The sequence below is a fragment of the Gopherus evgoodei genome, chromosome 2, assembly GCF_007399415.2.
Source record: "Gopherus evgoodei ecotype Sinaloan lineage chromosome 2, rGopEvg1_v1.p, whole genome shotgun sequence".
Taxonomy (NCBI): domain Eukaryota; kingdom Metazoa; phylum Chordata; order Testudines; family Testudinidae; genus Gopherus; species Gopherus evgoodei.
Window position 1 is genome coordinate 170,575,715 of NC_044323.1, and position 27,272 is coordinate 170,602,986.

Sequence of the window (27,272 nt, forward strand, 5' to 3'; positions counted from 1 at the left end):
AAACATTTATGTATTTGCTATATAAATGAGCTAATAGTATATGCAGCCATTGGAATCCCCATCAGAATAAATGGTTGCATGCATCATGGATAGGATAAACTGAAAAAAATTGACAGGGCCATTTATACTACTGCACTTCGATGCTGATTCAGGCAAGCATTTTAATAATTTCTAAAATCCTACTGAAATCAAGAGGAAATAATGTTAAGAGTGTGTTTAAGTTCCTTCCTGAACTGGGGCCTTTGAGCACAACTTGTTATTCAGAAAACCGGGTTTATCTATAACTTTATGGAAATCAGTGAAATGCAAGATGAGATCCCAATTAAATTAATATTATCACAGATATTCTATACTATAACTACTCAGAAGAACAAGTAACCATTAATTGTCTTAAATACATTAAAAAATAATTAACAGTCAAATAGGAAGCTGCCACCTGGACAGTTTTACAATGCAAAGCAAGACTCAGGAATCTCTCTCCTTTGAATACAAGAGAAAACAAGGATCTTTAGTTTGTCATAATACATTTTAAAAATAAAAGTTTGCTATGTTTTTTTAATTAAAAAGAGTTCTGAATAAATTAACAGTGATGGCTGACATTGAAAGCTGCAGCTTTCCCATGCATTCAAGTGGAAACAGTGCCACCTGATTCCCACCCCATAGCACCAGACCAGAGTTTTTGCTGAGAAACTTTAGTACAATGGCAGCTTCAGAGGTGAGACGAGATACACTGTTTGGTTACAGAGATAGCGAAACAGTGACAGATGATTATAATAGCTATTTTAAAATATAATTTTCAAGAAATATTTGTATTTAGTAAATAGCTACATGCCTACAGTATTATGACTAATCATTGTAAACTTCCTTTAAGGACCTCAACGTTTATAAAACTGTTACATTTTAGTAAAATATCTGTGCATGTTTCATGACCATTTTCATAGGATTTTATCCCAAGCACTTTTAATTAGTGTATCACAGAATACAACAACTAAACACTGGTAACACTGAAGCTAGCCTGAAAACAGGATGGCAACATGACTCAGCTAACTGGGACACTAGACTTCAGCAGAAATCTTGGATTTCCCAACCAATTTGTTGGACCATTATAGTGACTACCAAAAGCAGTGCAGACACATTACACACTAGGATATGGAAAAAATGGAAAGAGTCCAGCGGAGGGTAACAAAAATGATCAGGGGGCTGGAGCACATGACTTATGAGGAGAGGCTGAGGGAACTGGGATTGTTTAGTCTGCAGAAGAGAAGAATGAGGGGGGATCTGATAGCTGCTTTCAACTACCTGAAAGGGCGTTCCAAAGAGGATGGATCTAGACTGTTCTCAGTGACAGAACAAGGAGCAATGGTCTCAAGTTGCAGTGGTGGAGGTTTAGATTGGATATTAGGAAAAACTTTTTCACTCAGAGAGTGGTGAAGCACGGAATGGGTTACCTAGGGAGGTGTAATCTCCTTCCTTAAGGTTTTTAAGGTCCGGCTTGACAAACTCCTGGCTGGGATGATATAGTTGGGAATTGGTCCTGCTTTGAGCAGGGGGTTGGACTAGATGACCTCCTGAGGTCCCTCCCAACTCTGATATTCTATGATTCTACAGTCAAGATCAGCTTTCAGTCAAGCGTCACGGTAGCACTGCTCGGTCAGCACCCTTACTGCTTGGCCTGTGAAACTGTAACATCAATAGATCCAGGAAATGTGGCATTATCTTGTCCTGCTTGATGTTAGCCATTATAGTGATAATAGGAAGTGTATTCAGGAATGAGAATCAGGAGACCACAGTCCAAAAGAGGAGACTAAAAGGAACCAACTACCAATCAATTTAATGCCTTTTGGCAAATCATTACTGTACCTTTGCCTGAGTCCACAGTCGTGTGATCAATGGCCAGCCAGCAAAGGCAATGAGACCAAAAGTAAGTGTAGAGCGATAAAAAAAGCTGAAAACCTAGTAAAAAATTTCAATAAGAAAATGAAAAACAAACTTTAATAAAAGCAACATTTCCTCAAGCAGATAAAAAGCTAGCAATGAGGTCCTTTATAAATACATATTAATAAAGTACTTACTAATATTTCAATTCCCAGAGCACCAGCTACTAAGAATCCAATAGACTGACCCAGAGGAAACACCAAGACCACTGATGCAAGGTCTTGAATAACTCTGAATCTGTTTAGGAAGATTGCACAGGATAATCATTATCTTTAGTTAAAACAAATTAGATAGAATCACTGTCATAAATTAGGAGGTTTAAGAATGTAAGTGCTCAGAAGCAGCCCTCATTTTTTTAACTTTATACATTATTTTAACACCACCATCAGAACTACCTTCATCTCTATGGCCTATTGAGTTTATGATTATTTACATTAAGTTCAGCATCCACTGAAACTGATGAAAAATTCAAAAGCGTTGATAAAATATGCCTGGTTAGCTTTATTAGGTGTCTAATTAAATAGGTCATTACTAAAAGCCAACAGGAGCATGTCCAGTTTTCTTTGGATAATACAAACAGCCAATATGTCAGGCAGGTAATGGCAACCGCAAACTTACAAATATTTCCATAATCGAGAGCATTTTTTCAGCATAGGCCAGAACCATCAACCAATTTTGCAGAATTAGAGCCTGATTCTGAATGCTGCTGGGTGTCCTCCGCTGCAGTGGTGGTTGAGAGTGTTCAGCACTTTGGACCAGACTTAGTTTGAAAAATCACTGAAAAAAGGAACGTTTTGCCCAACTTATGAAATCAGTTTCTGCAAATTCCACCCCAACACATTAGGAACTTGCTCCAGGAGTTAGACTCTAGGGGAACCTTCTCCCACATCCTGCAATGTTATTTTGTTTTTGGAGAGTATGAGATCATTTTTATTGGTCAAAAAAATTTCCAAATAGAAGAGGTATCTACTAGAAGGGCCAAATATAGCTGTCAGTTTGGAAACCCCACCTCACCTGCTAGGGAGAGATAAACCAGAGTGTCCTGGAATGTCCTGAAAAATGAATACTTCATAAAAGGAAGAAAAACATTTCTCAATGACTTTTGCATAATTTGATTGTCAACAAAGGGTGGGGCGGAGAAGACAAGCGAGATGAGTTTATGAATCAGCTTGATTCTTTACTTACTCTTTCACAACTGCATACCATACTGGCACCGGTAACAGACAATATATGTAATATGTCCACGGACAGGTTTGAATCAGCAGGAAAAAAGCTATTAATATTCCAATAGCTGCAAAACCATACAAGAGGAGAACAGTAGATGCCTGAAATGCAAATGATTCATATAAACGTTCCTGAAACAGTACTCTAATATTTCAAACTCCAAAATACTATTTCCCAGTTATCTGATGCACAGTACATCAAACATTATTCCAAGAGAGCAGCTACACTAATGTACAAGGCAGTTCATCAGCAAAATGTATAGTGTTTCCAGGCAGAAAAATACTTAGGAGTGGCATTTAGACATGTAGGGCTGAATTTTCAAGCAAAAGGACTTACAGTAAACTGCATGTGAAAAATGTGTCTCCACTGGTACATACAACACTGATTCATAGATTCATAGACTCTAGGACTGGAAAGGACCTCTGCCCTCATGGCAGGACCGAATACTGTCTAGACCATCCCTGATACACATTTATCTAACCTACTCTTAAATATCTCCAGAGATGGAGATTCCACAACCTCCCTAGGCAATTTATTCCAGTGTTTAACTACCCTGACAGTTAGGAACTTTTTCCTAATGTCCAACCTAAATCTCCCTTGCTGCAGTTTAAGCCCATTGCTTCTTGTTCTATCATTAGATGCTAAGGTGAACAAGTTTTCTCCCTCCTCCTGATGACATCCTTTTAGATATCTGGAAACTTCTATCATGTCCCCTCTCAGTCTTCTCTTTTCCAAACTAAATAAACCCAATTCTTTCAGCCTTCCTTCATAGGTCATGTTCTCAAGACATTTAATCATTCTTGTTGCTCTTCTCTGGACCCTCTCCAATTTCTCCACATCTTTCTTGAAATGCAGTGCCCAGAACTGGACACAATACTCCAGTTGAGGCCTAACCAGCGCAGAGTAGAGCGGAAGAATGACTTCTCGTGTCTTGTTTACAACACACCTGTTAATGCATCCCAGAATCACATTTGCTTTTTTTGCAACAGTATCACACTTGACCCCTAGATCTCTTTCTGCCATACTCCTTCCTAGACAGTCTCTTCCCATTCTGTATGTGTGAAACTGATTTTTCCTTCCTAAGTGGAGCACTTTGCATTTGTCTTTATTGAACTTTATCTGGTTTACCTCAGACCATTTCTCCAATTTGTCCAGATCATTTTGAATTTTGACCCTGTCCTCCAAAGCAGTTGCAATCCCTCCCAGTTTGGTATCGTCTGCAAACTTAATAAGCGTACTTTCTATGCCAACATCTAAGTCGTTGATGAAGAGATTGAATAGAGCCGGTCCCAAAACAGACCCCTGCGGAACCCCACTTGTTATACCTTTCCAGCAGGATTGGGAGCCATTAATAACTACTCTCTGAGTTATCCAGCCAGTTATGCACCCACCTTATAGTAGCCCCATCTAAATTGTATTTGCCTAGTTTATCGATAAGGATATCATGTGAGACCGTATCAAATGCCTTACTAAAATCTAGGTATACCACATCCACCGCTTCTCTCTTATCCACAAGATTCGTTATCCTACCAAAGAAAGCTATCAGATTGGTTTGACAGGATTTATTCTTTACAAATCCATGCCGGCTATTCCCTATCACCTTACCACCTTCCAAGTGTTTACAGATGATTTCTTTAATTACTTGCTCCATTATCTTCCCTGGCACAGAAGTTAAACTAACTGGTCTGTAGTTTCCTGGGTTGTTTTTATTTCCCTTTTTATAGATGGGCACTATATTTGCCCTTTTCCAGTCTTCTGGAATCTCTCCCGTCTCCCATGACTTTCCAAAGACAATAGCTATAGGCTCAGATACCTCCTCTATTAACTCCTTGAGTATTCTAGGATGGATCTGTGCATGCACAACATACTTGAAAATCGAAGGCAGTTACAGTTACTCAGTATTTTGGAAAATAAGGACACTTCTATTTAGGTGTCTAAATATGCATTTAGAAAAATAAATTTTAGCACCCAAGCTTGCATAACATTTACTATGTCCAAAAGTTCCAACGTAAAATTCCATGTGCACATTTGTTTCTTTTGCCTAGGAAATTAGTAATCAAACTAGAATACAATTCTTTAATTACTACTGGAAAATCCAACCCTCTTTTCAGGAACTACGGACTGATTCTCCACAGTCTTCTCTTATATGAGTAAGGTTTTTCTGTGTAAGGCAGGTCTGCAAGAAGAGGCTTCAAGTTTGCATTTATTTGTTGAAATTAATTTATTTGGTATTAATCCTCTTTTTTCTAAACCTTTTTGGATTTTGAAGTTAAAAACATAAGAATGGCCGTACCGGGTCAGACCAAAAGTCCATCTAGCCCAGTATCTGTCTACCAACAGCGGCCAATGCCAGGTACCCCAAAGGGAGTGAACCTAACAGGCAAAGATCAAGTGATCTCTCTCCTGCCATCCATCTCCATCCTCTGACAAACAGAGGCTGGGGACACCATTCCTTACCCATCCTGGCTGATAGCCATTTATGGACTTAACCATCATGAATTTATCCAGTTCTCTTTTAAACGCTGTTATAGTCCTAGCCTTCACAACCTCCTCAGGTAAGGAGTTCCACAAGTTGACTGTGTGCTGTGTGAAGAAGAACTTCCTTTTATTTGTTTTAAACCTGCTGCCTGTTAATTTCATTTGGTGACCCCTAGTTCTTGTATTATGGGAATACGTAAATAACTTTTCCTTATCCACTTTCTCCACATTACTTCATGATTTTATATACCTCTATCATATCCCCCCTTAGTCTCCTCTTTTCTAAGCTGAAGAGTCCTAGCCTCTTTAAGCTTTCCTCATATGGGACCCTCTCCAAACCCCTAATCATTTTAGTTGCCCTTTTCTGAACCTTTTCTAGCGCCAGTATAATGTTCATACAAGAAACAAAGGGAGGTGGCTATTTTTATTTGTATTCTGATAGCTCCTAGAAGCCCCAACCCCATTGTGCTAGCAACTGCAGAAACTCATCACAAGAAAGATGAGCCTTGCCCTGAAGAACTTACAATCTAAGTATAAGACTATAGACAAGAGATGGCTATAGATAACTACTGTTTAAAAGCTTCTAGACACAGCTAGCCCTGTTAATGATTTTAAAAAATTGGGCTTTTCCAAAGAATTTATAACCTAAAAAGAGAATATTCCTTTTAGTAGGTAAGAGAGAATGAAGTTTGTTTTATCACTCTTGTTTATTGCGGAATAAAGGGCCTGTACGAAAGAGGAATTTCAGAAAATATAAAACTCTGATGTACATTTAGAAATGGATGAAATTTTCTAAACTCGTAGGCTACACTTAAAATAGCACTAGTGCATATCCATCACCTCTATGTCTACAAAGAGGAACGTTAAATAAGCATTTTCCTTTCTTGTCTCAGCTTTTATTTACACTGATTCAGGAATCACTCACTGTAATCTGGGAACATTCTGATATTTGAAAGGTTAAAGTTTTATTAAATATTTTTGTTCTGAAGCCCATTATAACTTGACATAACATGAAAAAGCCTTAGGATCCAAGGGCAGTCTTTGGTACATTATATGCTGACAAAGCCTAAAAAAACCAACAACCCTATCTATTGTTTTTCTTCTATAAGTTGTGTCAACTTCTTTGAAAGGAGTGAAAATATACAAAAGCAGCAAACAGTCCTGTGGCACCTTATAGACTAACAGACGTATTGGAGCATGGGCTTTCGTGGGTGAATACCCACTTCGTCAGATGCATGTATAAAAATATATAGTGGGATATGCAAATGTATTAAACATGTAGGGGAGAGCAGCCCAGGTAGCTAGTGTAAAGCATTCATTCCTCTTCCTTCCCCTGTAATTGACATAAAACTGTTTCTGTCTAAACCAGAGGTGGTCAAACTATGGCCCACAGGCCACATCTGGCCTGTGGGGCTCTACTGCCCTGCCCCTGAGCTCCCCGGCCCCCCCTCCCCTCTAGAGCCTCAGCTCACCATGCTGCTGGCATGGCTCGCTCCAGGCGGGTGGTGCAGCTCTGGTGCAGATTTACAAGTGAACACAGGGTGCCCTGGCCCGGGGCCCCAACAACAGGGCGGCGTTTTGAAAGGGTACTGCCAGTTCTCTCTGGCTGCGCAGCTGTCCTCTGCCCATGTTCACAGGGCCACATTCTGAAAGGGGCTTGGAAAGGGGGGTGGATAGGGGCTGAGGTCCCGGGGGGGGCGGTTAGGGGCAGGAGGTCCCGGGAGGGGGCGGTCAAGGAACAGGGGCAGGGGGGATTGGATGGGTCAGGGATTCTGAGGGGGGCAGTCAGGGAGCGGGAAGTGGGAGGAGGCACACTGTTTGGGGAGGCACAGCCTTCCCTACCCGGCCCTCCATACCATTTCGCAACCCTAATGTGGCCCTCGGGCTAAAAGGTTTGCCCATCCCTGATCTAAACTGACAGGAAGTATCAAATCTAAATGACTTTTAAAATAAAATTTCTGGTATGTTATGTCATATTAAGTTAGGATAAGATATGTCACATTGAAAACTGACCTAATGCAACTCATTCTATCAAAAATGTTTATATCTGTCATAACTATAAAGGGAAGGGTAACAGCCCTCCTGTGTACAATACTATAAAATCCCTCCTGGCCAGAGATACCAAAATCCTTTTACCTGTAAAGGGTTAAGAAGCTCAGGTAACCTGGCTGACACCTGACCCAAAGGATCAATAAGGGGACAAGATATTTTCAAATCTTGGGGGGGGGGGGAAGGCTTTTGTTTGTGTGCTCTTTGTTTTGGGGTTGTTCGCTCTTGGGGCTAAGAGGGACCAAAAATTAATCCATGCTCTCCAAATCTTTCTGAACAAGTCTCTCATATTTCAAACTTGTAAGTAAGAGCCAGGCAAGTTGTGTTAGTTTTATCTTTGTTTTCTCAACTTGTAAATGTTCCTTTTGCTAAAGGGTTTACCTCTGTTTGCTATAACTTTGAACCAAAGGCTAGAGGGGGTTCCTCTGGGCTCTTTGAATCTGATTACCCTGTAAAGTTATTTTCCATCCTGATTTCACAGAGATGATTTTTACCTTTCTTTCCTTAAGTAAAAGCCTTCTTTTTAAGAACCTGATGGATTTTTCCTTGTTTTAAGATCCAAGGGGGTTGGATCTGGACTCACCAGGAATTGGTGGGGGGAAAGGAGGGGGAATGGTTAATATCTCCTTGTTTTAATATCCAAGGGTTTGGATCAGTGTTCACCAGGAATTGGTGGAGAAGTCTCTCAAGGCTACCCAGGGAAGGGTTACAGTACTTGGGAGGGAGATATTCTGTGGGGGGAGGTAGACAGAGTTTCCCAAATAACTCATAATTTGAGTGGTGGCAGCAAAACCAGATCTCAGCTGGTAGTTAAGCTTAGAGATTCTCATGCAGGTCCCCACATCTGTACCCTAGAGTTCAGAGTGGGGAAGGAATCTTGACAATATCTTTTGGCTCCACAACTTGGTCCCAAATTGCAGATGAAAGGAGATTCACAGTTTCTGTGGATGTTTAAAAATAAGAAAAACTGATAAACTTAGAATTCTTCCTAAATTAAATAACACATTGTTTTAAGGGAATTTGTTTTCGCGAGGAGCATAAAAATCCACACATAGTTTTAGGAGACGTTTAACATAAACAGTCCTATTAGTCAGTCTGGATTAACAATCAAAAGATATTTTAATATTAAATAATTAGAATTAAGAGTAAATATGTATTTACACTGCTATGTTCTTCTGATGTTAAGCCAATATGAAAGAAGGGAGAAGTTAGTTTATATTCTCCTCCCTCATACAGAATTACCAGCAAAATGGTTGTCACTAGCATTAAATAAGAAAGGCCAATATTAGGGAAAATTCCCCCAAGCACCAATTTAAGCCTTCATTTCCAAAAACATTGCCCAGTACTGTACATGGAAAGAAATGTATCTATCTGAGTGTGGTTTCAGAATGTGACTGAGCAAAATACAAGTAGTTTTCCTTCAATACAACTACACTACATTTCTAACACATGGTCATGAATGACAAGCAGTGGGAAATATTGAAAACACAGTCAAAGAACCTCTGATCATAATTCATCTCAGTAAATTAATAATAAAAAAGAATAAAAGAAATCTGGTAAAGAGGAGGGAAAAGAGCAGTGTCATGAAAAGGCTAACCGAGTCTCCACTTATGTGTAGACTGACCTGGTTACATATGGATACATGGTCTGTATTTCTTGACTTTAAATGAATCAATGTATACCACAGTTGCTGTGAACTACAAACCTACTGCAACTAGAAGCAATGGAATCTATCCAGTTGTCCTCCTCATACGTTACACAATGGCCCATCTTTTCAGATGTCCTGAACCATACCTGCAGGTTGGTGAGGGAGATTTCCCTCAAACTACAAGTAGTTTCTGCTGGCAAAGATCTTTTACTCCAGCTTTGCTTGTGGGGGTATCAATTGGCCTACTGTTTTTGTAGAAATAATACTATGCATATATAAACTGCTATTTAACCGGGCAGCAACATCACTGCATATTTCAACTTACCTTATCGTGGGTACTCCTACTCAGACCAGTATGTGTCTTGACAATCAGCAAAATCACATAAGATATCCAGCCCACAAAACCCATGACAACGCTTATGCCCAAGAACAATCTGTCATAAGTATGGTAATATGACAATCCTTCCAAAGCAAGGCTAATCAGGGTTTTGCAAAGAGATACCTTTAGAGAAAAACAGAACAGATATCATAACAATTTACAACATAATCATGTAGAACATACTCATAAAATAAACGTAACAAGAAAACATATAGCAAAGAAAAGTTTCTTATCTTACAGTAACTAGAATTCTTTGAGATATGTTGTCCATACATTCTAATCTTGCTGCACATGCACCTCATACACTAGACATTGGAGTCTTTTGGCCATCAGTATCCATTGGGCATGAGCCATCAGTATCCATTGGGCATGAGCCCTAGGTGTTCTGCTCCAATACTGAGGGCATAAAGGACAGCGTGGACCCAATTGCCATTCTGTCCCTTCATCACCACAGAACCCAGATGTTTCAGAATTCTGTAATAATGGGGGGGGGCGCGGGGGCAAGACATGGAATATATACAGACAACACACCTTGAACTCCAGCTACTGTAAGTTACGTAAGTTTTCTTTCCTCAAGTGCTTGTCCACAAATGTTCCACCCTGAAATGCAAAAGCTTTGCAAGGAAGCTGCATAATGGAGTGAGTACTAATCTGAGAGGAAGGATCTAACCTAATTAGCTCATAACAGACCCTAATACATCCCAATACCCAGCTGGATAGTTTCTGGGCTGATACCGCTCTACCTTTCATTCTGTCAGTAAATGCTACAAATAGCTTTGAGGAGACACTGAGGGATTTGGTCCTTTGTAAATAAAAAGGCTCTGCAAACATCTGAAGTTTGAAGCCTAGTCTCTTTCCCTTGTTTAGAATGTAGCTTATGGAAAAATACTGGTAAATGAATCATTTGGTTCAAACGGAAATCCATGTCTCAACCTCCACACTACCTTGGTGTAGGGGACCTCGGAAGATATTGTTATGGTCTAGATAGAGCCTGCGCTTTCTCAAGGAGAAGTTATTAGCGGACACAGTATGCTAGCAGCTGCTGCTTATAACTGGTTAGAACTGCCCAGTGTGGGAAGCCCCGGTGTTTTGGGGAACTGCAGAAAGCCCCTGGCCAGAGGCCAGGGGAGGCGGCCATTGCTGTTTAAAAGTCCCCCATTGCATATGTATGTGCTGCATTGCATGCTATTAGCATGATGCTATAATTGCTGTGGGCCATGGATTGCGCAGTGGACTTCGCACCTGGCCGAGCTTTTCGGGCGTTGGACTCCCCAACCAGTGGCAGCAACGCGTGGAGTTCCCGTTGCGGGTGTGTCACTTAACCTTCATTAAAGCCAATTAACTCACCTGTGTGGGGGTCTCGTCCTTGCAGAGCATCCAGGCACGTAACACTTGGGTAAGAACTTGGATGGTGTGTGAGTGATACCTTATTCTTATGAAATATTATACTAGAAGGGCCTGCCATCTGAGTTTGCATTTCACCAATTCTTTTACTTGATGTGACTGCTACTAAAAAGGACTTTTTCATATATAAATAACAGAGAACAGCTTGCCTGTGGTTCAAACGGAGGGCTCATTAAGCCTTCCAGAACACATTATGGTCCCGTGGAGGAAGTTCCCTTACCAGTGGAAAAACATGAATAAATCTCTGAAGAAACTTAACTATAGTGGCATAGGAAAACACAATATGGCTCTGGAGGTTGTGGTCACATGCAGAAATGACTGCCAAATACAGTCAAAGCTTTTTCTGAAGAATTCATAGCTAATAGTCCAAGACAACAGGGATGCAGGAGTTAATGGGTTATAAATATCATTATTCACACCATAACCCGAATCTCTTCTATTTAGCAGCACATGTAAATGTGGTGGAAACCTTTCTATTTTGGATCAAGGTGTTCTGGACATCTGACCTCTGACATCGAGCCAATAGCCAAGTGGTGAGGTGGAGGGAGATTGGATTTGAATGTAAGACATTCCCACTATCTATTAAATCCAGCAGAAGAGATTTGAGTCCCTTTGAGATTTATCATGATGATGATGAGACTTCTCTTGAGTTCATTAGACCCTGTGCCTGATGATGGCCCAGATGTGCTCTCAACTCAGAAGGGACATACTCATCACAAAAATCTTGGTTGAGAGAGGCGAAGAAAAAAGGTACTCCCCTGCACACCTGGTTAGGATCTTACTACCTGTTTATTAATGTTAGAATGTTGTGAGGGATTAGTAGAGTCATGTCCATGTAGTGTTTGCTTGGCATGTATATCAGCTTTAGTCAGCCAATAGTATAGCACACTGTGTGATGAATGTGCAAGCAGCCATGCGCCCAAGAAGTCTTACCCAATTCCTTACAGTAGTATGAGGATGCTTTTGAAAATAAATGATGAGGTTGGACGTGTCTTCAAATCTGTCTTGGGACAGATAAGCTCTGGCTATTGTGGAGTCTAACAGTGATGACTGCTAGATCCTTGGTAAACACCACTGGCACTGCAGAAAGACCACAGGGCAGTACTCTGTACTGATAATAGTTCTGTCCCATCTGAATTCTTGAATACTTATAAGGGGATGCTGGAAGTATAGAGTTTGGAAGTAGGCATCTTGCAGATCGAGAACCCCAAACCAGTCTAGTGAATCTAGTGATGGAATTGGAGAGGCTACGATTTCCACTCTGATTTGAATTGTCGGTTGAAGGTAATGGTCCCCTCTCAAAGGCCAAACTAGTTGCCATCCTGACTTTTTCTTCAGTATTAGGAAGTAATTAGAATAAAAACCCTTCCCCCTGAATTTTAGCTAAACCTCTTCTATACTCTGAGAGACAGAAAGGACTCCCCTTCCAGATGTAACAGTGTCTCATGAGCACAGCCCCTTAAAAGGGAAGGAGGAGGAGGTAGGGATAGGTATATTATGCATCTGTAGCGAATATCTGACTGAGGCTATTTCAAGAACCCAGCAGCCCAAGGTTATCAGGTTCTATGACTCCTTGAAAAATTGTAGATGATTCCTAAGTGCAGGCAAAGAAGGGTGTAAATTCAGTAGACTGACAGTAGAAAGACATCTTACCAATCTGTCAAAGTGATTATTTTGACACAGACACAGAATGGGATGAAGCCATAGCAGAGGAGGAAGGTCATTTTAAAAAAAACTCTTTCTTGTAGGTGCAAAGGCTCTTTTTTGGAAAAAGGTATCAAATGATGGTCTCTGTCTAGCATAAGTGCATGGTCTTCCTTGTTTTCCTTCAGAAGCCAGTATATAAACTCCAAGAGAGAGGGGAGTGTGGCCCAGGAGTCCTCCAATAAGAGAAGAACCTTATCAGGTTTTTGTACTAAAGAAACCCAGGCCCTTAAAGTGAAGATGTCCCAAGATCAATGCATCTCTCTCAAGATGCCAGAATTTGGGACCCAGGATAACAACAGCTATCACCATGGATCAAGAGGCAGTATCAGTAGCATTCAGAGTTGCCTGAGAGGACATCCTTGCAATCAAAGATTGCCTCAGAGATCAATCTCTTTTCTTTCTTTCAAGGAGTTTGTCAATAAATTCTGAATTTTTTGTATGCAGTGTTGTTGTAGGTCCCAGGATATTATAGAGACAAGGTGGGTGAGGTAATATCTTTTACTGGACCAATTTCTGTTGGTAAGAGAGAGAAGTTTTTTAGCTTACACAATTTATTGTAATTTAAGAAATCATATCATGCCAGCACCATCTGATAACCAGCAATTGAGAATTGCAGGCTGTAGACAAATAATGTATGAATGAACAAATCAAGCTGCTTAGGTTCTTTATCTCCCAGAATCATCCTTGGTTGTTAGTGTCTGCTCTTTTCTGCTCCCACAACCGCTAGCTAGCCAGATACCGGATAAATGTAGATACTCTTCCGTGGCCGACAGCACCTAGTACCTCTTATCAGCTGTTAGAGAGAGGTCAGAGTTACAGTTGCTGGCGTTTGCCAGATATGCTTTGCCAGCTGTAAAAGGGCTTTATTGATGGGAAGTGCCAAAAGCTCAGGCACAGAGCCATGAAGAACATTCAAGAGCTTATGTAAGGTCTTTTGTGCCTCCTCCCCTTGTGCCTGGTATCTCAAGAGAACTGGCTATATGTCTGAGCCGATCTTGGAAGCTTCTGTAGTTATCCAGGTAAAACAGGAGCAATTCCTCAGCTGGGAATGAAGACAACATAGCAGGGGATGATGTTTGTACCCTAGAAGGTAGTGCAGAAATGATGCCTTGTGCGGTGAAGACCCCAGGTGTGCCAATAAGGCCATTTTGGAACATTATAAGGAAAAAGGCCTGGGTGCCAGGGAGAAACATACCAGGGCATATGCCTACTCCTATACCTATGCAATCTAGCCATGTAAGAAGCCCTCAACTTTCTTCAGACTCATAAAACTCAAAAAAGGACCCTCAGAGAATATGTATGGGATCCCTCCCCACAGTGAGGGGAGTTCAGCTTGGAGTCTTCTTCGATTAGAAGCAGTGAGGTGTCTTGGACCTCGTTTGACTGGGAAATCTCAAAAGGGATGTGCCCCTGCTCTTCCCTGGGGACCAATATTCTCCTTTCTCTGAAAATTTGACTTTTTCAGTCCTAGGCAAGTCTGAAACTAGGCCAGGCTTTGATGATGAGGCCTGGGAGCTAGTGTAAGCAGAACTCAAAGGGGTATTTTCTGGCCTGAGATGGAACTTGTCCAGAGGGGTTTGCCCCACCTGGTTTAGAGGTCGGCCACCTAAAGTAATCTAATAAAATGATTAGGCATGCCTCTCTCACCTTCAAAGTCCTTTTAGAAAAGGACCTGCAGACAGAGCATTTGTTGGAGATGTGAGCTTCCCGAGACAAAAAAAGCAACCAGTGTGCCCATCACTGATTGGCTCTCCAGAGGGACAACACTTAAAGACATCCATAAGACGCAGAACAGGTAAGAATTCCCATATCAAAGTAAAATAAAAACAAAGTTGATAAACTACCAAAAAATCTTCCTGATGGACAAAGTATCCTAATTAAAACTACTCCTAAGTACACTAATATATATAAATGTTTACAAAAGGACTGTGAAAAAAATTGCAGAGACCAGACACTGAGGAGCTCCATCTCACAGCTATGGTCATCAAGAAGGAACTGAATGGTGGTTAGACCCAGACTGCCATTTATGCCCTTGATACAGGATCATGTGGATACCCAAGGAATATGCATGGCCCCAGTGAACACTGATGGTCAAAAGAGTCCGATCTGAAGGGTGTGCACACCAAGAGCAGAATAAAACATAAAAATAAGCACTTGGTGTAAACTTGTTATAATCTAGGTCTTCCTTATACCAGTTAAATCTACAGACTATGCAGAAGTTAAAATAAAACAGTTATATCAGGTGAGGGGAAAAAACAAACAAACAGGGATTTGTGATCACAACATGGCCCCATAGATTCTTTTTTCTAGATATGCAGCTGGTTCAGTGTGTGACCTTGGGCAAATCCTTTTAACTTTGCTGTAAAGTACCCATCTGTAAGTGACATTTACCTACTGTATCTCACAAGAGTGCTGTAAGGTTATATCTCACAGGGTTGGTTGAAATTTTTGATTGAAAGGTACTATGATTATTTTTTCATATCTGAGCACAATATATCCACCACCCTTCATAAAACACTGAGCCAAATTCATCCACATGTAACCGCACTGGCTTCAAAAGAGTTACACCAAGAATAAATGTGGTTCGTTTGGTCAGAAATATCAGCAACAGCAGCAAACAATTTAAAAATATTCAGAAAAACCTGTCACTTTTAAAATGCAATCAAAATTATTTTTTATAATTGAATGAATGGAACTCTGAGGCTATGGAGACTTACAATAGGATTAATTTTATGTTAGTAAAAGATGAGTTAGTAAAAGGAAAAAAAATCAGGCAGTTACTTAAATAGAAAATAGAAAAAAAGGCTATATAAGTCCAAGATTTATTCTAAGTTTTCAAAGATTTGCCACTGTATGGTGATGATTCACTTACCGCCTCGTGATATTTTTCCTGATGAATATAAGATCTTGCTTTTCTTAAAATGTTTATCTGTTCAGTATCTGAAAGCAACCTATATCAAAAATACAAAAGGTCCTTTTAAAATAAATATTGCTTTTTTGGTGGGAGGGATTGGGAGCATGAAGGAAAATAATGTATCTAATTTAGGAATCTTAATATAAACTCACTGGGCACTCTGTTAAAAGTGTACCATATACCCCCCAAAAATGGAGCAATTTAATCACAGGATGTCCTGAGACATTTCTCTACCTGCATGCTGATAAATTAATAAATTATGTTGATACTGAATTCGCTTTGAGAATCTGTATTAAAAACATTTTCTTACTTTAGAACTTCCATATAAATGTGTCGGTGGACATTCCCTGCACCATTTGAAACACATGCATTATTACTGTTCCTGGCTGGGAGCACAGACCAAAAAAAAAAGAGTCAGTCATACTTCTGTTGGCTGTACGGATGCTATAGACCAGTGTTTCCCAAACTTGGGACAATGCTTCTTTAGGGAAAGCCCCTGGCGGGCCAGGCCGGTTTGTTTACCTGTTTGCAGGTCCAGCTGATCACGGCTCCCATGGCTACAGTTCGATGCCCCAGGCCAATGGGAGCTGCTGGAAGCAGCACGGACCGAGGGACATACTGGCCGCCACTTCCAGCAGCAACTATTGGCCTGGATCAGCGAACCACAGCCAGTGGGAGCTGCGATTAGCCAGACCTGCGGACATGGCAGGTAAACAAACCGACCCGGCCCACCAGAGGCTTTCCCTAAACAAGAGGAGTCCCAAGTTTGGGAAACACTGCTATAGACACATCTTTAAATGGCAAGCCCTTCGAGGCAGGGATTGTTACTTTTCTACATTTAAATAGTGCCCTTCGTAATTGGGCCTGAATTCCAATTGGGGCCCTCTATGCTAATAATAAATAATATTACAGCAAGGAACCTTTTCCCTGAAGAACTAGCATTTATCTTCACTCAAACACAGCGATCCTCTAATGGAGCCTAAAAACTGCAGGTGAAATACTGACATTCATTAAAGTGAATGGCAAAACTCTCATTGATTTCAATGGAGCCAGGACTCCACCTTAGTCTTCCTGAGAATTTTCCTGTCACAGCAAGTGACAATACAAAAGAGGGAATGGAATGGGATGGAGCAGAGAAAGCCCTAGCTCATTTATTTCAGGCTGGAGCACTGTAATGCATCAGAGAACTTCCATGCCTCATCACTGAGCCACCCCCAACTTTTATTACTCAGTGAACTTCCTAGTGTGTTCTGCCACCGCTCCTTCATTTGCCTATACTACTTTCTGCCTATTTTATCCATGTCATCTTCAACTTCAACATGGAATAAGTTAAAAAAGCATTCTTTTAATCTTTTATTTTTATCTTTCACTGCAGATCATCCCGTAGAGTTATTTAGCCTCTAATTAGTCTTTAATTCTCAGTGAATAACTTTATTATTAATGAAATTGCTACAGTCTTTGCCTTTTTCTTGCTTCCTAGATGACAGCTCCCAGGATCTTCTGCATATGGAATGGGTACAATAGAATAAATGGAGCTTTCAAGCAGTACAACTTTTGTAAGTCAGTGCAGAATGCAATTATTTTGTAGAATGAGGGTAACATTCCTAAGTGCATTGTTAATTTTAATAGACTGACTATAAAAATATATCCTAAATATTACTCCACTTCTGCCCAATTGCTTTTATAAGACACCAAACTCTGTTTACTGACGTGCCAATGAAGATGTTTCAAATGAATATGGAGGCACTTTGAAGTCCTGCAACTGACTGACTGGCTGCTGGTGCACCCATCTATATGCATGCTTAAATGAGACTCTGCATGGGTGCAGAGTGGCACTCACATGCAGTCAGTTGAAGAATCAGGGCTGTGAGAAGCAAGGGAAAAAAATATAATGAATCCTAAGGAGAAAACTACACAGGGGCAGTAAGTTACTAAAAACCTAAAAACATAAGGAACTCATTCAGGACAAAAAAATATGCATGGAATGAAGAAAAGGTGATCAGTCTTGGGCAGGATTGGGGTTCATGGATGAATAATAACTATGATTAGTTTTAACAGAGCTGGATTTCAGTCCAAAAGAACAAATAGCACAGAATCATCTGATCTCATGTGATTTCCACCATTTGGAGCCAAAGTTCATGGGAAATGCTGAGGTTTAAGCAATATCTGAACATGAACTGGACAATAGGTCAATTTGGTTTTGGATCTGACTAGAAACCAAAACCACAGGACAGATTCAGATCTGGGGATTCAAAACCTCATATCCCCCCCAGCCCCAGCCCTGACATTTTAAGGGGTTCAGAATCCAAAACAAGCACATTTATTTTGGCCACAATCTGAATCTCAAGTTATCCCCACACACTTAGTATGTAACGGGTCACACATATGCTGTAATGACAGTGTATACTGAGTGCTTTTATTGTTTGCTTTCCCCTTTTTATTACATGTTTACAAGTAATGTATTTTAATATTATTCAAATAGCTTATAAAGTGACTGGTTTCACAGAAACACTGAGCACTTGAAAAAAATTTAAAAATTAAAATATATAGCTTAGTATAATGGCCCTAGCTACCAACACCAAGCTTGTATCTTTTACAAGCTAAGATGAAGAGAGGGGACAGTACATCAGTTATATTTTGAAAATGAATCTATCCAAAAGGTTAAATTAACACAGAAGAATTTTTTTTTCATTCTTTCCCATGAAGTAACAAAAACAGAACATGCAACGAGAATGAGGACAGTGGACTCATTCTTTCCTCCACTCTTCTCCAATATTTTTGGGAAGAATGAGACCTGTAAAATAAACAAAAATGCCTATCCCAACTTCCTATAGAACAGAACTCTGAGGCTTAAACTCATGAAAACAAGAGCTCATAAGTAATTGTAAATATGTAATAATATAGTCTTGAAAGAGTTGAGATTATATTCCCCTGAAAAGGTTCAAAAACAAACACACAAATAACCAAGAAATAGATTTCTACTTCAAAGAGCACAGAGAACAGCTTCATCCATGTATGAACACAATTAATTATGTAACAAAGCAATTGGGCTAAATGTGCAATTACTTGTAAACTGTCCCTAAAGACATGTTAGCTACTCTTGCCATTAGTAAACCTGACAAATTTAGTATTTCCATCACATCGTTCTTACCTCACAAAGAATGGTGCTTGACAGCAGTAATACAATGCTGTGATGAAATGAAGCTACTGTTGTTATCTCAAGGGGACTCTGTCTGGCCAGTCAGTGATTCCTATCTATCAACATTGTTCAGAGGAAACCATCTCTAACAGCATAATTCCATTTATGTAGGACATTGCAATCAAGTTACGAAATAAAATCCCAGAAAAGGAGTCACTCACAAGTACATCTGAATACAAAATTGCTAGTACACCTCTACCTCGATATAATGTGACCCGATATAACACGAATTTGAATATAACACGGTAAAGCAGTGCTCAGGGAGGGCGGGGCGGTGCACTCTGGTGTATCAAAGCAAGTTTAATATAACACGGTTTCACCTACAACGCGGTAAGATTTTTTGGCTCCAAGGACAGCGTTATATCAAGGTAGAGGTGTATGGTTTATTTTATTATGCCTGTTTGTGCATTTATTGATATAAACATTATTGTACAATAGATTTTCCAGAATTAGGCTAAAAACTAAAACCCTATGAATGCAGTAGTAGAGCAATGATATTAAAAGGATCCTGAATTTAACAATGAATGACAAGATAGGCTCATAGACTAGGGAGAGAGGTTAGCGGAATGGTTTCCTTTGCAGTACTTGTACTGCTGACACTGGAGGTATGTATTCACTGCATGGTTAATCAAAATGGTTGGCATCCGACTTAGCCTAGCTCAGGTGTGAGAATCCTCACAGCAAAGGCCTACTTGGGTTACTGTGTCTTCACTGTCTCTGTCTCACCCATACACATCTGCATATTCCATGACTCTGTGCGGAGATGCTCTAGGATTCTTTCCCAGTCAATTGTGTCAACTGCAGGAGAACCTGTCTTTCAGTGGGAACTGTGGGAAGGTCAGTGGAGGATCAGCATTTGAGTGATTTTCCCTGCATCCTCACTGAAAAGTGGACAGGTGCCAGCTCGAGTAAATCTGTAGCCTGGGCTCTAACCTATACATAGAGTCAGGTCAGCTAGCTTAGGCTTAAACATGGGCAAAAGGTTTTTCTGTTTGCATGGCAGAGGGGTGTGGACTAAACTCTCGATAAGAGCTTTGATTAACTGTGCAGTGAACCCCTAGCAGTTTAAAATATCTTTACCTCAGCTGCTTCACACCCTCCACCCCACTCATTCATTCACATGGACAAACACGAACAAAACCAAACAAGTAGGCTATAAAACAATCAAGCTATTTCCACTAGAGCAGGGGTAGGCAACCTATGGCATGGGTGCTGAAGGTGGCACACAAGCTGATTTTCAGTGGCACTCAAACTGCCCAGGTCCTGACCACCAGTCCAGGGAGCTCTGCATTTTAATTTAATTTTAAATGAGGCTTCTTAAACATTTTAAAAGACTTATTTACTTCACATACAACAATAGTTTACTTATATATTATAGACTTATAGAAAGAGATCTTCTAAAAACGTTAACTTTTTTTAGAGTGAATAAATGAAGACTTGGCACACCACTTCTGAAAGGTTGCCGACCCCTGCACTAGAGGGTGAGAAAGAAGGCAAGGTTACTTTTTTTCTATTCCTAAATACTTGGAAGATACAATAGTGTTGAAGGCCATATAATCTATCCTACCACGCTCCACTCTATGTATCATCTCTCATTCACTAGCGAGATGCTGACTCATGTCTCCGATAGGTCTGTGAAGCCAACCTCCATTACCTACCTACTTGTTAAGTTTTTAAATAAGCACCTCCCTGCTTTCTCCCATGCTGCTCATGCTTGGGAGTAGCTCCCTGTAAGCAACCACAAAACAAATGCATTATCCTCCTTCAAGTCTCTCCTTAAAACTCTTTTTCATGATGCCTACAAAAAAATTTGACAATAGTAACGTTGCTGTTCTGCGACCACCATCTATCTTGCTCACCAATATTGTTTCATTGTTTCTTTATACACTCCCTTGTCTGTCTCCATGTCTTATATTTGGAATTTTGACAGTTAGCTTTTTTGGGTTAGGGACCATCATTTTTGTTGTGTTTGTACAGCACATAGCACACTGGGGTCCTGGACCCTGACTAGGACTCCTGTGTGCTATAGTAATACAAATAATAAAATAATAAAAACAAAACAACAACAATAATAATAAAACAATAATAAAGTAGCAGTATCTAGATAGTCATCTTATAACTACTGCATACTTTTTGCCAGGTCTCTAATATGTGCTGCATTCAATCCCTTTGAACTACAAGCCATTGCATTCCTGTTGCTAACTCCATCACATCTCTTTCAACTATGGTTGAAACTACAGTTTGCAGCTTGAGTATCTCTATAAAGGCATCTGACTATGGAAGGAATTAACAGTGTAGTTATAAACTGGCTTATTTTTGTCACTGCATCTTTTATTTTAATGATGTATGCCAGATGCCATACAAGTTTGGTGTGAGCAGGATCGAATACATGATGTAAAACCCTGACATGTTTCCACCAAGAGCAGATGATCTTCATAAAAGGATAAAATTGCAAATGATGCTACACAGTCATAAGATCATTCAGTGAACTGTGGAAAACCTGGTGAAATAAATATTTCAAAATCAAAGTCAGGAATTACAATGCTTATTTTCAATCAAACTTCTTGTACAGTACAGTTCTTGTTGTATGGTGCTGCGACAGACCCAGAACAGTGGGGTACAGGAGTCTGGTCCTGTTGGTATCCAGGAAGTGGGTGGGCTCTAAGGATCTCCCCCTAGTCTGGTAGAACGCAAATATACTGGCCACTGGATAAATAGTTTTCTGTTCCCTGAGTGACCAGAGCAGGGGCTCCCCTAGAGCAATCAGGAACCTGATAGAACCAATTAAGACAGACAAGCTAATTAAGACACCTGGAGCCAGTTAAGAACTTACTAGAATCAATTATGGCAGGCAGGATAACCAGGACACCTGGTTTAAAAAGGATCTCTCATCAGTTAGTGGAGGGCATATACAGAGCAGGGAGTGAGAAGGCATGCTGCTGGAGGACTGAGGAGTATAAGTGTGATCAGGCTTCAGGAGGAAGATCCTGCAGTGAGAATAAAGAAGGTGCTGGGGGGAGGCCATGGGGAAGTAGCCCAGGGAGTTGTAGCTGTCATGCAGCTGATACAGGAGACATTGTAGACAGCTGCTACCCACAGGACCTTGGGCTGGAACCCATGTAGAGAGTGGGCCTGGTTCCCCCCATCCCCCAACAGGAGGAGTTGATCTTGTCTGTGAGAAACACCAGAAGGGAAGGTCTAATTTGGAAAGGGATCTGGCCTGTCCCTGACCCACTAGAGACTGTGGGGATTGTTCTCCATTTTCCCATGTTGGCCAGTGATGAGATTAGTAGAATGAATGGAAGGTTTGAGCCTCTGGCAGAAGTGGCCAAACTGAGGGCTGCTGTGAACTTCTGAGGTGAGCAAATCCACCAAAAAGTGCAGGGCCCACAGAGGCAGAGGAGGAACTTCGTCATAGGTGCTTACAGAGACAACGATCAGAGGAAAAAAAAATCTGTTTATGAAAATTGTGGACGTCACAAAACTATCTCTCTACATTAATTTTAATAATTTATCCAGAATCTAATAGTTTGATACTTAAAAATGCAATTACAGGCCTTCAAGATATCTGTGAAAATTTAAATGGATGAAGAGTTGTTTTGTTGAATCTGTGTGAAACACTAACTTCATGAGATGTGGGAATCCTCCCCTGCTTGTGTTAATGGTGTGTTGCTGATTAATCATCATGGACTGTGAACACTGACTCCTAGAATCTGTGCAACTCTTGTTGCTGTAAATCAGCCAGTCCAGCTGTATAGCTACACTCAAATAGCTCTGCGACTCAGTGCTTCATTTTACTAACAGTTTACAAGTAATGTTGACTATAGCAAACACTGTGAAGCAAAGTAACAAGCAGAATAACAACTGGAGTAACAAAACAATAGGAATTTTAAAATTTCTGTTTCAAATTCCTGCTATTCTATTTCATAGACCATAGTGGTGTGAAAATAGGGAGAAAGTACTTCCAGCGGTCAACAAGACCCCAAGAGTATCTCTATACTGTTCTAAAGAGAGAGAGAGAGAGAACAGTAGGACATAAATGAAATGCCATAAAATGGTCTGCCAGATAACGGTATAATCCTGGACTTTCAAATTCTACAAATTATATTTGGCTTTTCATTTCCCATAAATCAGTGTCCCTGATGCAGCATATTCATGTATTCAGTAGTAAATGCCTCAGGTGACTTATGAAAGTCCCTTGGATAGCTAAGATAAGAGACAGAAAAATGGGCAGGCATGTTAAACAACCTGCTGCCAACACACTGATCAGAAAGAGACAATTAAGATGGTTGGGCTACATATTTGCATATTTTGTATGCAAACTAGTATCACAAGAGTTAAGGTCAACTGGAGGCCAGGAGGAAGAAAAACACTCTGTGAAGCAACTCTTCTGGCCAACTCAGAAACAGAATTGAGATACTCCAGTGGAAAATGGATCTAGCTGTTTTAAGTCCAAAGGATAGTAGAACAGGATGTGGGACCCTTGAGGGTGGTTGAAGCTTAATGGGGGAGTGGAGGAAGATCCTTGCATGATGGAAAATGCATTTAAAAAACAATAATTTAGTATTATAAAGATCACGTGCTGGTTGGCTCATTAAATAAAATGGCTATACCACTTAATTAACTAATCCTTGCTTGCTATAAAATGAAAAAGTAAGGAAATTGCATATGTATAAAGTTATACTGGGGATACATTATTGGATACATTATCTCTTTAGCTCATTCTCAACCATACCCTTTTCTCTATTTTATTGTAAATCCAATTGTATCACATTTTTCTGTGCTGGGCAAAAGCAATTCCCAGTGAGCTTTTCCTGTAAAAATTAAAAGCAGCTACAAGTGCTATTGAAACTGGAAAACATCAGGAAGCCTGATGTGTAAGAGGGATTGTTTCATTTCCTTGTTGAAGGCTTTGATTCAATGTTATCTTTTAAAACATTGCTTAACTGTGAGCTTTATGAACAATGTATTAAGTAAAACAGATATTGACTGACATTTTTAGCTGTGGTTTATGCACACTATAACCCACTCACTGATTTTTTTCAACCCAGGAGGTAATCACTCTCACTTTCAAGAGTAAATTCTATCAATATATTGCAACCATTTTTAGTTAACCCTTTTTGTCTCTCAGGGCAATATGGGAGTCTCCACAAATACACAGATGTTCTCAAAACCCGGAAAACAGTGAAGAACTGCCAACCTACTTCCCACAAAGACAGCAGGATAAAGGTGAGCCTGTTGGCCAGCTTGCACAAGGCCAGCCAGCACAAAGAGGCAAGCTAAAATCTGGGTCCCCACTTTTTAACAGGGTGAAGAAGAAGCCACACAAACAGAATACTGGCTCTCTTTTCAGAGATAGCTGACAATGGGGAAGCACCCTCCCCTCCACCTAGAACACCAGCTGACTCCCCTTATATATTAATCCATTTGCATCCCAAAGCCTTCACATAAATGGGGTTGGACTGTACATTTTTATTGCACTGTAAAATGAGAGGCAAACAGAAGATGAACAGTTCATGCATTAAGAACACTTCTCTCTGTTACAGAAGCTTCTTTCTCCTTCCTGTTTCTTTCTGACACCCCAGAATTCTTCACACCAGCTGTCACAGTGCATTATGGGAAGTGCCATCTGTACTAGTATTTCCTGAATTAAGAACCACCACAAGATCCTCTTTGTTAATACTAGAATGCTTCAAAGGAGGCACTAGCGGCTCTGGTACCTCCGGGGACACAATCTCAGGTTAAAAGGATAGAAAAAAGTCACCGCCTTTTCTTTGCACCAACTGTCAATTTTGCAAGCATACCATACCAGTTTTGAAAGAACATCTGACAAAAGGGAGACAAGGCAGTTTTACATCTTCAGCTGTCAGATCAAGAGTAAAGACAGAATAAATGTGTGTGTGTATATGGCATTTCTTTGAAGTTCCCAGATTACTTCAAAGGTGCACTCCACATTATCAAATCTCCATTTTCTTTTCTGTAACCATGACAAATAATGCATAATTCTGCAGAAAGACTTGCTTTGTGTAATCTAACATTTTCTAGGTTAAAACCTGGCATATATTTAAGAGAGTGTTACATTTTAAACTAATACTGAAAAATAAAGACAGAGGGCTACATTTTCAGTGTGAGGTATGGACACAATTCTCATTGAACTATAGTTGTGGATTGAACATTGCATGCACTACACTAAAGGTGTTCCAGATTACTGATTTTTTTTTAAATATTAAAGCTTATCATATCAGATGTGAAAATCTCATATGCGGCAAGATATATGCTTACTGTTAAATAGTACAAAATGTCTGAGTTATTTCCCAATATTACTAAAGTAATATTACTGTAGGCTTTAAACAAGAATCTTGATTACTGAAAAGCAAGTGACAATTCAAATTCACCTAAACTTCTGTTCTTTGTATTGAATTCATAAATTACTGCTCCCTCCATCTGATTGTGAGGCAATCAGAAGGCTAATTGCTGGAAGCAGGATTTTTCCTGAAAATATTGTGTACAAACAGGCACATGCACAGACAGTCCCATGCTTTTGGTAATTTAATATTTTAACTTCTCACACTTGTCAGAATAATAATGTTACATTTATCGAGTAAGAAGGTTTTAGTGTGGCACTTGATCTTCCATCTATTCATTTCACTATATCAGTCTTCCTGCTGTGCCTTTTATGAATACTTTCCTAGCCAGAGATGCCAATCTTTGTGGGTATTTTTGCAACATTGGCATCTGGTTCCTTAGCACACTCCTAAGGCAATTGTGCCAGCTTTGCTCTTCTGCAGTTGCCTCAGGGAACATCAAATGGTCAGACTGCTAATGAGATAGATTGACAAGATGGATGAAGTCGGGGGGAGACGCTTTTCTTCATATCTCTTGAAAGTTTGTCTCTCTCACCAACAGAAGTTGGTCCAGTAAAAGATATTATCTCACCCACCTTGTGTCTATAATATCCTGGAAATGAAATGACTACAACCACACCGTAATGAGAGACTGTTTCCCCAGACATCAATTTTTACCTGCCAGCAAATCCTGGGATTTATTTTACTATTCCTCTTCCTTTTATTTTTAGTATTTGGCACCTTGTTACCTTCCTTTCTTATATGCAAAAGTCAAAAGGTCAGAATTTGGAAGCATGTGCATAATAGGAAAGTCTCCTGTTTTGCTAAGCAAACAGCTTTTGAAAATTTTTCTTCCGGGTGGGAGGGATGAGGGGGGAAAAAACTCTACCTATGAAAATGGATCTTCTCTTCATGTGACCTTCTAGAAGTCTAAGAAAATAATCAAAGGGATTTTCCAGTGGCATGAACCATACAATGACTTTGCACACAAGTGAGAGACTCCATCAATAACATGATACATTCTTGTGGAAGCAGGTCATGGTCTTGTTCAATCTGCAGCAGACTTGTAATTGGCAAGTAAGTACTTCCTGAGTTTCACACTTGTAATAGAGTCTCATAACTAGACTCAAGGTATAATTTTGTTCAGATTTGATCCTCTGTAAAGGTGTCTGAAAACTTTCAGGTGTGAACAATATTGAATCACTTGGAGCCAGATGCTTCCTTATAAATAGCTAGGGCTGTCTGAGAGTTCTAACTCACCTCAATCTGGGGATGCAGACACCGCTTAAGTTATGATGGCAGTGCAGGGTGGTCACATCTGTCCTCCGCAACATTTGACTGCTGAATCAAACAAAAAAGGTGGAATTGGGATCCACATGCAAAAGGGCAGAGTTACAATCTTCCTGTTATCTTCGGAACATTATGCTAGCTATAATTTTCCTAGACAATAGATTACTTGTGGAAATCAGAAGACTTTTGCTTCAGTTCAATGTAATCTCTCTCTATTGCCAAAAGTTAATGTAAATTGGAGTAAATTTCATTGTGTCAACATTAAGTGATTAAAGGGTCTTAAAGCTCTCAACACTTTCATATTATTAGATTCAGCAGCACAGAATATATCAAAGACTCTAGCTTTGGAAGCATGAAATCTGGAGTTGACGTACAAATTTCTCAGGGCACTTGGTAATAAAGTATCTGGAAAGTAGAACTGGGTGGAAAAAAGGTTTCTTTTTCCATTAAAAGCTTGACAAAAATAAAAATTTTTTATTGAGAAGTCAAATTTTTCAGATGCTTCCTTGAAATTTTTCAATTTGTCAAAAACTAAATTTTCTGTCAACAGTTTCAAAGAATTTTTGACTAGCCCAATGGGGAAATACAGAATTTCTTAAGCAGAAATTTCTGATTCAGATCTGTTCCAGAATTTCTGAAAATTCAGTTATAAGGAACAACATTAAAAAGATTTCAAATCCATGTTCCTTGTGGTATGGGCC

General features: G+C 39.9%; 1 protein-coding gene across 8 annotated transcripts in view; it reads right to left on the minus strand.

The window, feature by feature from the left end:
- Positions 1-27,272, minus strand: part of PIGN (phosphatidylinositol glycan anchor biosynthesis class N) — a 167,608-nt gene that overhangs the window by 60,479 nt on the left and 79,857 nt on the right. For all 8 annotated transcript variants that reach the window (XM_030552252.1, XM_030552249.1, XM_030552250.1 and 5 more), the window contains 5 exons: positions 15,697-15,775; positions 9,660-9,836; positions 3,121-3,260; positions 2,073-2,172; positions 1,861-1,953 (listed from right to left, as the gene is read on the minus strand). In XM_030552252.1, the coding sequence (XP_030408112.1) occupies positions 1,861-1,953; positions 2,073-2,172; positions 3,121-3,260; positions 9,660-9,836; positions 15,697-15,775 (589 nt within the window). The remainder of the gene's footprint in view (positions 1-1,860; positions 1,954-2,072; positions 2,173-3,120; positions 3,261-9,659; positions 9,837-15,696; positions 15,776-27,272) is intronic.